This window comes from Somniosus microcephalus, unplaced genomic scaffold (genome assembly GCF_052327205.1).
Source record: "Somniosus microcephalus isolate GS21.2 unplaced genomic scaffold, FLI_Smic_1.0 scaffold555, whole genome shotgun sequence".
Taxonomy (NCBI): domain Eukaryota; kingdom Metazoa; phylum Chordata; class Chondrichthyes; order Squaliformes; family Somniosidae; genus Somniosus; species Somniosus microcephalus.
In genome coordinates, this window is record NW_028225742.1 from 90,521 (window position 1) to 103,093 (window position 12,573).

At 48.3% G+C, this 12,573-nt stretch overlaps 1 protein-coding gene across 1 annotated transcript; it reads right to left on the reverse strand.

Annotated features, from left to right (window-relative positions):
* Nucleotides 1-11,055: 11,055 nt before the first annotated feature.
* On the reverse strand, nucleotides 11,056-12,074 carry LOC147081479 (putative G protein-coupled receptor 139). Its single transcript, XM_085980798.1, has one exon. It carries the CDS (start codon nucleotides 11,878-11,880, stop codon nucleotides 11,056-11,058), a length of 825 nt encoding a protein of 274 aa, XP_085836924.1. The 5' UTR covers nucleotides 11,881-12,074.
* Nucleotides 12,075-12,573: the final 499 nt, after the last annotated feature.

Consider the following 12,573-nt stretch of genomic DNA (forward strand, 5'->3'; position numbering starts at 1 on the left):
ACACAACTTTCTCTCTCGCTCCTAGTCACTCTCTATCAAAGCACAGAGTTACATATCTTCTCTCTCGCCCCTAGTCTCTCTCTATCACAGCACAGTGTTATACACCTTTCTCTCTCGCTCCTAGTTTCTCTCTATCACTGCACAGAGTTACACACCTTTCTCTCTCGCTCCTGGTCTCTCTCTATCACAGCACAGAGTTACACACCTTTCTCTCTCGCTCCTGGTCTCTCTCTATCACTGCACAGAGTTAAACAGCTTTCTCTCACGCTCCTAGTCTCTCTCTATCACAGCACACAGTTACACACCTTTCTCTCTCGCTCCTAGTCTCTCTCTATCACAGCACAGAGTTACACACTTTTCTCGCTAGCTCCTAGTCTCTCTCTATCACAGCACAGATTTACACACCTTTCTCTCTCGCTCCTAGTCTCTCTCTATCACAGCACAGAGTTACACACCTTTCTCTCTGGCGCCTAGTCTCTCTCTATCACAGCACATAGTTAAACACATTTCTCTCTCGCTACTAGTCTCTCTCTATCACAGCACAGAGTTACACACCTCTCTCTCTCTCGCTCCTAGTCTCTTTCTATCACAGCACAGAGTTACACACCTTTCTCTCGCTCCTAGTCTCTCTCTATCACAGCACAGAGTTACACACCTGTCTCTCTCGCTCCTAGCCTCTCTCTATCACAGCACAGAGTTACACACCTTTCTCTCGCTGCTAGTCTCTCAATCACAGCACAGAGTTGCACACATTTCTCTCTCGCTCCTAGTCCAATTCCAATTCCAATTAAAATGCTTTATTGGCATGAAAGTTTACAGAGAACCATATTGCCAAAGCTTACATAGCAAAAAGGTACAGTTTTCCAACATTCTGTAGGTGTCAATCGATTTGACATTTGTTGGGTACATACAATATTACTTTTAAACAATATTAATTTTAAACAGTCTTTGTACTTCATTTGGTACGTTCAATATTAATTTTAAACAGTCTTAATTTTAAACAGTCCTCAGGTTGTGACATGTTGTTACATATTTGGCCCCAAGGTATGGTCTGTCTCCTTCTCCTAGGACTAATCTCAATTTTGACAGATCATCCAATTCCTTGAAATCTGGGGTTGTTTGGCTTAGCTTGTTGAATAATATGTTTCTTGATGTGTTGAATTTTTCGCATTTTAGGAGGAAATGCATTTCTGTTTCAACCTCGCCAGCCAGACATTGATCGCATATTCTATTCTCTCTAGGCTGCCAGGATTTCTTGTATCTGCCTTTTTCAATTTCCAGTTGGTGGTCGCTTAGTCTGTACCTGGTGAGGGTCTGTCTCTGTTTTGTGTCTCTGATGGTCTCTGATAGTCTCTCTCTATCACTGCAGAGTCACACCCCTTTCTCTCACGCTCCTAGTCTCTCTCTATCACAGCACAGAATTACAAACCCTTCTCTCTCGTTCCTGGTCTGTCTCTATCACAGCACAGAGTTACACACCTTTCTCTCTCGCTCCTGGTCTCTCTCTATCACTGCATAGAGTTAAACATCTCTCTCTCTCGCTCTAAGTCTCTATCACTGCACAGAGTTACACACCTTTCTCTCTCGCTCCTTGTCTCTCTCTATCACTGCACAGAGTTACACACCTTTCTCTCTCGCTCCTAGTCTCTCTCTATCACTGCACAGAGTTACACACCTTTCTCTCTCGCTCCTAGTCTCTCTCTACCACAGCAGAGTTACACACCTCTCTCTCTCGCTCCTAGTCTCTCTCTATCACTGCACAGATTTACACACCTTTCTCTCTCGCTCCTAGTCTCTCTCTATCACAGCACAGAGATACAAACCTTTCTCTCTCGCTCCTCGTCTCTCTATTACAGCACAGAGTTACACACCTTTCTCTCTCGCTCCTAGTCTCTATCACAGCACAGAGTTACACACCTTTCTCTCTCGCTCCTGGTCTCTATCACTGCACAGAGTTACACACCTTTCTCTCTCACTCCTAGTCTCTCTCTATCACAGCACAGAGTTACACACCTGTCTGTCTCGCTCCTAGTCTCTCTCTATCACAGCACAGAGTTACACAGCTTTCTCTCTCGCTCCTAGTCTCTATCACAGCACAGTGTTACACACCTTTCTCTCTCGCTCCTAGTCTCTCTCTATCACAGCACAGTGTTACACACCTTTCTCTCTCGCTCCTAGTCTCTCTCTATCACAGCACAGAGTTACACACCTTTCTCTCTCGCTCCTAGTCTCTCTCTATCACAGCACAGAGTTACACACCTTTTCTCTCTCGCTCCTAGTCTCTCTCTATCACAGCACAGAGTTACACACCTTTCTCTCTCGCTCCTAGTCTCTCTCGATCACTGCATAGAGTTAAACACCTTTCTCTCTCGCTCCTAGTCTCTATCACTGCACAGAGTTACACACCTTTCTCTCTCGCTCCTAGTCTCTGTCACAGCACAGAGATACAAACCTTTCTCTCTCGCTCCTAGTCTCTCTCTATCACTGCACAGATTTACACACCTTTCTCTCTCGCTCCTAGTCTCTCTCTATCACAGCACAGAGATACAATCCAATCTCTCTCGCTCCTAGTCTCTATCACAGCACAGAGTTAAACACCTTTCTCTCTCGCTCCTGGTCTCTCTCTATCACTGCACAGAGTTACACACCTTTCTCTCTCACTCCTAGTCTCTCTCCATCACAGCACAGAATTACACACCTCTCTCTATCACAGCACAGATTTACATACCTTTCTCTCTCGCTCCTAGTCTCTCTCTATCACAGCACAAAGTTACACACCTGTCTCTCTCGCTCCTAGTCTCTCTCTATCACAGCACAGAGTTACACACATTTCTCTCTCACTCCTAGTCTCTCTCTATCACAGCACAGAGTTACACACCTTTCTCTCTCGCTCCTAGTCTCTCTATCACAGCACAGAGTTACAAACCTTTCTCTCTCGCTCTTGGTCTCTCTCTATCACAGCACAGAGTTACACACCTTTCTCTCTCGCTCCTAGTCTCTCTCTAGCACTGCAGAGTTACACACCTTTCAATCTCGCTCCTTGTCTCTCTCTATCACAGCACAGAGATACACCCCTTTCTCTCTCGCTCCAAGTCTCTCTCTATCACAGCACAGAGTCACACACCTTTCTCTCCCGCTCCTAGTCTCTCTCTATCACAGCACAGTTACACATATTTCTCTCGCTCCTGGTTTCTCTCTATCACAGCACAGAGTTACACACCTTTATCTCTCTATCACTGCAAAGAGTTACACACCTTTCTCTCTCGCTCCTAGTCTCTCTCTATCACAGCACAGAGTTACACACCTTTCTCTCTCGCTCCTAGTCTCTCTCGATCACTGCACTGAGTTACACACCTTTCTCTCTCGCTCCTGGTCTCTCTCTATCACTGCATAGAGTTAAACACCTTTCTCTCTCGCTCCTTGTCTCTCTCTATCACAGCACAGAGTTACACACCTTTCTCTCTCGCTCCTAGTCTCTCAATCACAGCAGTGAGTTACACACCTTTCTCTCTCGCTCCTTGTCTCTCTCGATCACTGCACAGAGTTACACACCTTTCTCTCTCGCTCCTGGTCTCTCTCTATCACTGCATAGAGTTAAACACCTTTCTCTCTCGCTCCTAGTCTCTCTCGATCACTGCACAGAGTTACACACCTTTCTCTCTCACTCCTGGTCTCTCTCTATCACTGCATAGAGTTAAACACCTTTCTCTCTCGCTCCTAGTCTCTATCACTGCACAGAGTTACACACCTTTCTCTCTCGCTCCTTGTCTCTCTCTATCACAGCACAGAGTTACACACCTTTCTCTCTCGCTCCTAGTCTCTCTATCACAGCACAGAGTTACACACCTTTCTCTCTCCCTCCTAGTCTCTCTCGATCACTGCACAGAGTTATACACCTTTCTCTCTCGCTCCCGGTCTCTCTCTGTCACTGCATAGAGTTAAACACCTTTCTCTCTCGCTCCTAGTCTCGATCACTGCACAGAGTTACACACCTTTCTCTCTCGCTCCTAGTCTCTATCACAGCACAGAGATACAGACCTTTCTCTCTCGCTCCTAGCCTATATTACTGCACAGAGTTACACAACTTTCTCTCCCGCTCCTAGTCTGTCTCTATCACAGCACAGAGTTACACACCTTTCTCTCTCGCTCCTAGTCTGTCTCCATCACAGCACAGAGTTACACATCTTTCTCTCTCGCTCCTAGTCTCTCTCTCTCACAGCACACAGTTACACACCTTTCTCTCTCGCTCCTAGTCTCTCTCTATCACAGCACAGAGTTACACAACTTTCTCTCTCGCTCCTAGTCTCTCTCTATGACTGCACAGTTACACACCTTTCTCTCTCGCTCCTAGTCTCTATCACAGCACAGAGTCACACACATTTCTCTCTCGTTCCTAGTCTCTCTCTATCACAGCACAGAGTTACGCACCTTTATCTCTCTGTCACTGCAAAGAGTTACACACCTTTCTCTCTCGCTCCTAGTCTCTATCACTGCACAGAGTTACACACCTTTCTCTCTCGCTCCTAGTCTCTCTCTTTCACAGCAGAGTTACTCACCTTTCTCTCTCGCTACGAGTCTCTCTCTATCACAGCACAGAGTTACACACCTTTCTCTCTCGATCCTAGTCTCTCTCTATCACTGCACAGAGTTACACACCTTTCTCTCTCGCTCCTAGTCTCTCTCTATCACAGCACAGATTTACACACCTTTCTCTCTCACTCCTAGTCTCTCTCTATCACAGCACAGAGTTACACACTGTCTCTCTCGCTCCTAGTCTCTATCACAGCACAGAGTTACACACCTTTCTCTCTCGCTCCTAGTCTCTCTCGATCAGTGCGCAGAGTTACACACCTTTCTCTCTCGCTCCTAGTCTCTATCACTGCACAGAATTACACACCTTTCTCTCTCGCTCCTAGTCTCTCTCTTTCACAGCAGAGTTACACACCTTTCTCTCTCGCTACTAGTCTCTCTATCACAGCACAGAGTTACACACCTTTCTCTCTCGCTCCGAGTCTCTCTCTATCACTGCACAGAGTTACACACCTTTCTCTCTCGCTCCTAGTCTCTCTCTATCACAGCACAGAGTTACAAACCATTCCCTCTCGCTCCTAGTCTCTCTCTATCACAGCACAGAGCTACACACCTTTCTCTCTCGCTCCTAGTCTCTCTCTATCACAGCACAGATTTACACACCTTTCTCTCTCGCTCCTAGTCTCTTTCTATCACAGCACAGAGTTACACACCGTTCTCTCTCGCTTCTATTCTCTCTCTATCACAGCACAATGTTAAACACCTTTCTCTCTCGCTCCTAGTCTCTCACTATCACAGCACAAAGTTAGACACCTTTCTCTCTCGCTCCCTCTGCTGGTGTCTCTCTATCACTGCACAGAGTTACAGACCTTTCTCTCTCACTCCCTCTGCTGGTGTCTCTCTATCACTGCACGGAGTTACACACCTTTGTCTCGCGCTCCCTCTGCTGGTGTTTCTCTATCACTGCACAGAGTTACACACCTTTCTCTCTCGCTCCATCTGCTGGTGTCTCTCTATCACTGCACAGAGTTACACAACTTTCTCCCTCGCTCCTAGTCGCTCTCTATCACTGTACAGAGTTACACACCTTTCTCTCTCGTTGCTAGTCTCTATCACTGCACAGAGTTACACACCTTTCTCTCTCGCTCTTAGTCTCTTTCTATCACTGCACAGAGTTACACACCTTTCTCTCTCGCTCCTAGTTTCTTTCTATCACAGCACAGAGTTACACTCATTTCTCTCTCGCTCCTGGTCTCTCTCTATCACAGCACAGAGTTACACACCTTTGTCTGACGCACTCGCTCCTAGTCCCTCACTAACACTGCACAGAGTTACACACCTTTCTCTCTCGCTCCAAGTCTCTCTCTATCACAGCACAGTTACACACCCTTCTCTCTCGCTCCTAGTCTCTATCACAGCACAGAGTTACATGCCTTTCTCTCTCACTCCTAGTCCCTCTCGATCACAGCACAGAGTTGCACACCTTTCTCTCTCGCTCCTAGTCTCTCTCTATCACAGCAGAGAGTTACAAACCTTTCTCTCTCGCTCCTAGTCTCTCTCTATCACAGCACAGAGATACACACCTTTCTCTCTCGCTCCTGGTCTCTCTCGATCACAGCACGGAGTTACACACCTTTGTCTGACGCACTCGCTCCTAGTCCCTCACTAACACTGCACAGAGTTACACACCTTTCTCTCTCGCTCCTAGTCTCTCTCTATCACAGCACAGTTACACACCTTTCTCTCTCGCTCCTAGTCTCTATCACAGCACAGAGTTACACACCTTTCTCTCTCGCTCCTGGTCTCTCTCTATCACTGCACAGAGTTACACACCTTTCTCTCTCACTCCTAGTCTCTCTCTATCACAGCACAGAGTTACACACCTCTCTCTCTCGCTCCTAGCCTCTCTCTATCACAGCACAGATTTACACACCTTTCTCTCTCGCTCCTAGTCTCTCTCTGTCACAGCACAGAGTTACACACCTGTCTCTCTCGCTCCTAGTCTCTCTCTATCACAGCAGAATGGTGCACACCTTTCTCTTGCTCCTAGTCTCTCTCAATCAATGCACAGAGTTACACACATTTCTCTCTCGCTCCTAGTCTCTCTCTATCACAACACAGAGTTACACACCTTTCAATCTCGCTCCTTGTCTCTCTCTGTCACAGCACAGAGATACACCCCTTTCTCTCTCGCTCCAAGTCTCTCTCTATCACAGCACAGAGTTACACACCTTTCACTCTCGCTCCTAGTCTCTCTATCACAGCACAGAATTACACACCTTTCTCTCCCGCTCCTAGTCTCTCTCTATCACAGCACAGTTACACATCTTTCTCTCGCTCCTGGTTTCTCTCTATCACAGCACAGAGTTACACACCTTTATCTCTCTATCACTGCAAGAGTTACACACCTTTCTCTCTCGCTCCTAGTCTCTCTCTATCACAGCACAGAGTTACACACCTTCCTCTCTCGCTCCTAGTCTCTCTCTATCACTGCACAGAGTTACACACCTTTCTCTCCCGCTCCTTGTCTCTCTCTATCACAGCACAGAGTTACACACCTTTCTCTCTCGCTCCTAGTCTATCTATCACAGCACAGAGTTACACATCTTTCTCTCTCGCTCCTAGTCTCTCTCTATCACAGCACAGAGTTACACACCTTTCTCTCTCCCTTCTAGTCTCTCTCTATCACAGCACAGAGTTACACACCTTTATCTCTCTGTCACTGCAAAGAGTTACACACCTTTCTCTCTCGATCCTAGTCTCTATCACTGCACAAGGTTACACAACCTTCTCTCTCGCTCCTAGTCTCTCTCTATCACAGCACAGAGTTACACACCTTTCTCTCTCGCTCCTAGTCTCTCTCGATCAGTACGCAGAGTTACACACCTTTCTCTCTCGCTCCTTGTCTCTCTCTATCACTGCACAGAGTTACACACCTTTCTCTCTCGCTCCTAGCCTCTATCACAGCAGAGAGATACACACCTTTCTCTCTCGCTCCTAGTCTCTATCACTGCACAGAGTTACACACCTTTCTCTCTCGCTCCTCGTCTCTCTCTTTCACAGCAGAGTTACACACCTTTCTCTCTCGCTCCTAGTCTCTCTCTATCACTGCACAGATTTACACACCTTTCTCTCTCGCTCCTAGTCTCTCTCTATCACAGCACAGATTTACACACCTTTCTCTCTCACTCCTAGTCTCTCTCTATCACAGCACAGAGTTACACACTGTCTCTCTCGCTCCTAGTCTCTATCACTGCACAGAGTTACACACCTTTCCCTCTCGCTCCTAGTCTCTCTCTATCACAGCACAGTGTTACACACCTTTCTCTCTCGCTGCTAGTCTCTCTCTATCACAGCACAGAGTTACACACCTTTCTTTCTCGCTCCTAGTCTCTCTCTATCACAGCACAGAGAGATTAGCGTATAAGATTAAGGCACATGGGATTGGGGGTAATGTATTGAGTTGAATAGAGAACTGGTTGGCAGACAGATAGCAAAGAGTTGGAATAAATGGGTCCATTTCCGAGTGGCAGGCAGTGACTAGTGGGGTACCGCAGGGGTTCATCCTTGGACCCCAGCTATTCACAATACATATTGATGATCTAGACAAGGGAACTAGATGTAATATCTCCAAATTTGCAGATGACACAAAGCTGGGTGGGCTTGTGTGCTTTGAGAAGGATGTTGAGAAACTCCAGGATGATTTGGACATGTTGGGTGATTGGGCAGAAACATGGCAAATGCAATATAACGTGGATAAATGTGAGGTTGTCCACTTTGGTGGTAAAAACAGGAAGGCAGATTATTATCTAAATGGCAATAGATTGGGAGAAGGGGAAGTGCAACGAGACCTGGGTGTCCTTGTGCACCAGTCGCTGAAGGTAAGCATGCAGGTGCAGCAGGCGGTTAAGAAGGCAAATGGTATGTTGGCCTTCGTAGCGAGAGGGACAAGGATGTCTTGCTGCAGTTGTACAGGGACTTGGTGAGACCACATCTTGAGTATTGTGTGCAGTTTTGTTTGCCTTATCTGAGGAAGGATGTTCTTGCCATGGAAGGAGTTCAGCGAAGATTCACCAGTTTGATACCTGGGATGGCAGGAATGACGTATGAGGAGAGATTGGGTCGATTGGACATGTTTAGAAGAATGAGAGGTGATCTCATTGAAACTTATAAAATTCTGACAGGAATGGACAGACTAGATGCAGGAAGGATGTTCCGATAGTCGGGGAGTCCAGAACCAGGGGACACAGTCTAAGGATAAAGGGTAGGACATTTAGGACAGAAATGAGGAGGAATTTCTTCACCCAGAGAGTGGTGAACCTCTACCATAGAAGGGGGTGGAGGCCAGTTCATTAAATATATTCAAGAAGGTGTAGGATATATTTCTTAAGTCTAAAGGGATCAAAGAGTATGGGGAGAAAGCAGGGACCGGGTACTGAATTTGGATGATCAGCCTTCATCGCATTGAATGGTGGAGCAGACTCGATGGACCGAATGGCCTACTCCTGCTCCTATCTTCAATGTTTCAAGTCCCCGATCACCAACCCCATGGGAGGGCAGCATGGGTGAGAGCGGATCACTACAATATCAACCCCAGTGAGCCCAGTGTAGACAGTGTGTGAGTGAGTTTGTGAATGACCCCGATCACGAGCCCCGTGGAGGCCTGAGGGCGTGTGGCTAACCACAATATCAGGACCAGGGAGCCCAGTGTAGACAGTGCGTGAGTGAGTGTATGAATGTCCCAGATCACTGGCCCCACGGCCCGGGGGAGAGCGGCTCACCACAATATCAGACCCATGGAGCCCAGTGTAGACATTGTGTGAGTGAGTGTGTGAATGTCCCCGATCACTGGCCCCACGGCCCGGGGGAGAGAGGCTCACCACAATATCAGACCCATGGAGCCCAGTGTAGACAGTGCGTGAGTGAGTGTATGAATGTCCCAGATCACTGGCCCCGAGGCCTGGGGGAGATCGGCTCACAATAAGATCTGACCCAGGGAGCCCAATGTGGACAGTGTCTGAGTGAGTGTGTGAATGTCCGCGATCACTGGTCCCACAGCCTGGGGGAGATCGGCTCACCACAATATCAGACCTAGGGAGCCCAGTGTAGACAGTGTGTGAGTGAGTGGGTGAATGTCCCCGACCGCTGGCCCCGCAGCCTGGGGGAGAGAGGCTCACCACAATATCAGACCCATGGAGCCCAGTGTAGACAGTGTGTGAGTGAGTGTGTGAATGTCCCCGACCGCTGGCCCCGCAGCCTGGGGGAGAGAGGCTCACCACAATATCAGACCCATGGAGCCCAGTGTAGACAGTGTGTGAGTGAGTGGGTGAATGTCCCCGACCGCTGGCCCCGCAGCCTGGGGGAGAGAGGCTCACCACAATATCAGACCCATGGAGCCCAGTGTAGACAGTGTGTGAGTGAGTGTGTGAATGTCTCCGATCACTGGCCCCGCGGCCTGGGGGAGAGCGGCTCACCACAATATCAGACCCAGGGAGCCCAGTGTAGACAGTGTGTGAGTGAGTGTGTGAATGTCTCCGATCACTGGCCCCGCGGCCTGGGGGAGAGCGGCTCACCACAATATCAGACCCATGGAGCTCCGTGTAGACAGTGTGTGAGTGAGTGTGCGAATGTCCCCGATCACCGGCCCCATGGCCCGGGGGAGAGAGGCTCACCACAATATCAGACCTAGGGAGCCCACTGTAGACAGTGTGTGAGTGAGTGTGTGAATGTCCCCGATCACTGGCCCCACGGCCTGGGGGAGAGAGGCTCACCACAATATCAGACCTAGGGAGCCCAGTGTAGACAGTGTGTGAGTGAGTGTGCGAATGTCCCCGATCACCGGCCCCATGGCCCGGGGGAGAGAGGCTCACCACAATATCAGACCTAGGGAGCCCTGTGTAGACAGTGTGTGAGTGAGTGTGTGAATGTCTCCGATCACTGGCCCCACGGCCTGTGGAAGAGCGGCTCACCACAATAGCAGACCCAGGGAGCCCAGTGTAGACAGTGTGTGAGTGAGTGTGTGAATGTCCCCGATCACTGGCCCCACGGCCCGGGGGAGAGAGGCTCACCACAATATCAGGCCCAGGGAGCCCAGTGTAGACAGTGTGTGAGTGAGTGTGTGAATGTCTCCGATCACTGGCCCCACGGCCTGTGGAAGAGCGGCTCACCACAATATCAGGCCCAGGGAGCCCAGTGTAGACATTGTGTGAGTGAGTGTGTGAATGTCTCCGATCACCGGCCCCACGGCCTGGGGGAGAGCGGCTCACCACAATATCAGGCCCATGGAGCTCCGTGTAGACAGTGTGTGAGTGAGTGTGTGAATGTCTCCGATCACCGGCCCCATGGGACGGTGGCCTGCGTGAGCGTGGCTCACCACAATATCATCCCCAGGGAGCCCAGTGTAGGCAGGTTGTGAGTGAGCATGTGAATATCCCCAATTACCGGCCCCGTGGCGGCCCGGGAGCGAGTGGCTCACCAGAATATCAGACCCAGGGAGCTCTCAGGCTGCAAAGTCTCCGCTTCTTCTCATCCTTTAATGAATTTTACAAACCGAGTAAAGGGATATTTCCCCACATTCTTCAACTGCTCTCTGAACTTAGTCTGGGTCGCGGCATAAATCCCAGTGTTTGTGCAGCAACTCAGCAGCTGCAGCCCGAATCCCACTTCCCTTACATAATATGGTAGATATACGGAGCCATACCCCAAATACCTCATCCGGTACCATATAAAATAAACCATAAACACTGCCCATAAAAGGATGAAATTGCCCGAGATAACAAATAGTAAAATGATCGATTTCCTGCGGCTCTCCATCTCTGGGTCTCTGGGACTCTCCCCACTGCTAGGACCCCAGAGTCTCCTGCGGGCTCTGCTGGCCACTAAAATGTGTCTGACCGTGACAGCATTGAGTAGCAGAATTAGAACAAATGGGACCCCCGGGGTGAGAACATAATGAAGGAACTCGATTACTGCCCAGATCCGAGATTGCAAAACACCCAGTGTTGCAGCACAAAACCAGGGGAGATTCGCAAGGTAATATTGATCTGTGAACATAAAATACCAGAAAATGTTCTTTAAACCGCTCAGCACAGTCACTGTTCCCAGAACCACAGCCGCCGTTTTCTCGGTGCAATATTTAGTTTTCAGCTTCTGCCAACAAATGGCCACAAATCGATCGAAGGTGAAAGTGACGGTGAACCAGACAGAACAGTCTGTGGCTGCATAAAGCAGAACGGCGTGGATATTACACACGGGGATGGACCGCACGAAATCAAAGTGTACCCAATAAACAATCGGAATGTGCCTCAATATCAGGTCCAATATAATGACCAGTAGATCCGCTGCTGCCATGGCCACCAAGTAGCGAGTGACACATTTGGAGAGACCGCACTTTCCCCGAGACAGGATCAAAATCGTCACTAGGTTCACTGTGAGCAAGGGAAATAACAGGGAAATTATACATCAGGCTGGGGAAAAAATTGCAATTTGATGGAATTCGGGGTGAAATATGCAATTCATTGGCGAAATTCAATGATATATTCTAATTCTTTTACATGTGGAGCTGAGTACAGGGTTCATTGTAAGAATAATCGGAATACATTGTGGAATCAATAAATGAAATGGGAATAAATATATCATTAAATTAAAAGATGTTTGATCAATGAGTGATTAAATGATCGATCTATATTTAGACAAGCAGACCAAAGCACCGTCCGAGGTATCAGGGACACAACGGAACAGAACCTCTCAGGATGCCTTCGTGCCCCGGGATCAGTCAGCATTTGGACCGGGGAAATTAACTTCTGTGCCCCTGTGTTAGGGAGGGGGGAAATCCCGCTTGTACTCCTGCTCCTGGTTAGAATATCCATTATATCTAGAACTGAAAATGAATGCAACAGCAAAACCCAGAAACTGCAACGATGGCAATAATTACAGTCAATTATATTTAAAATGTACGGGTGTAATAGGACAATGCTAAAATAATAAATACAAGTGCACTGCAGTTATAAAGATAACTGGGCTTTCAGAAGTGTTTTGAAAATT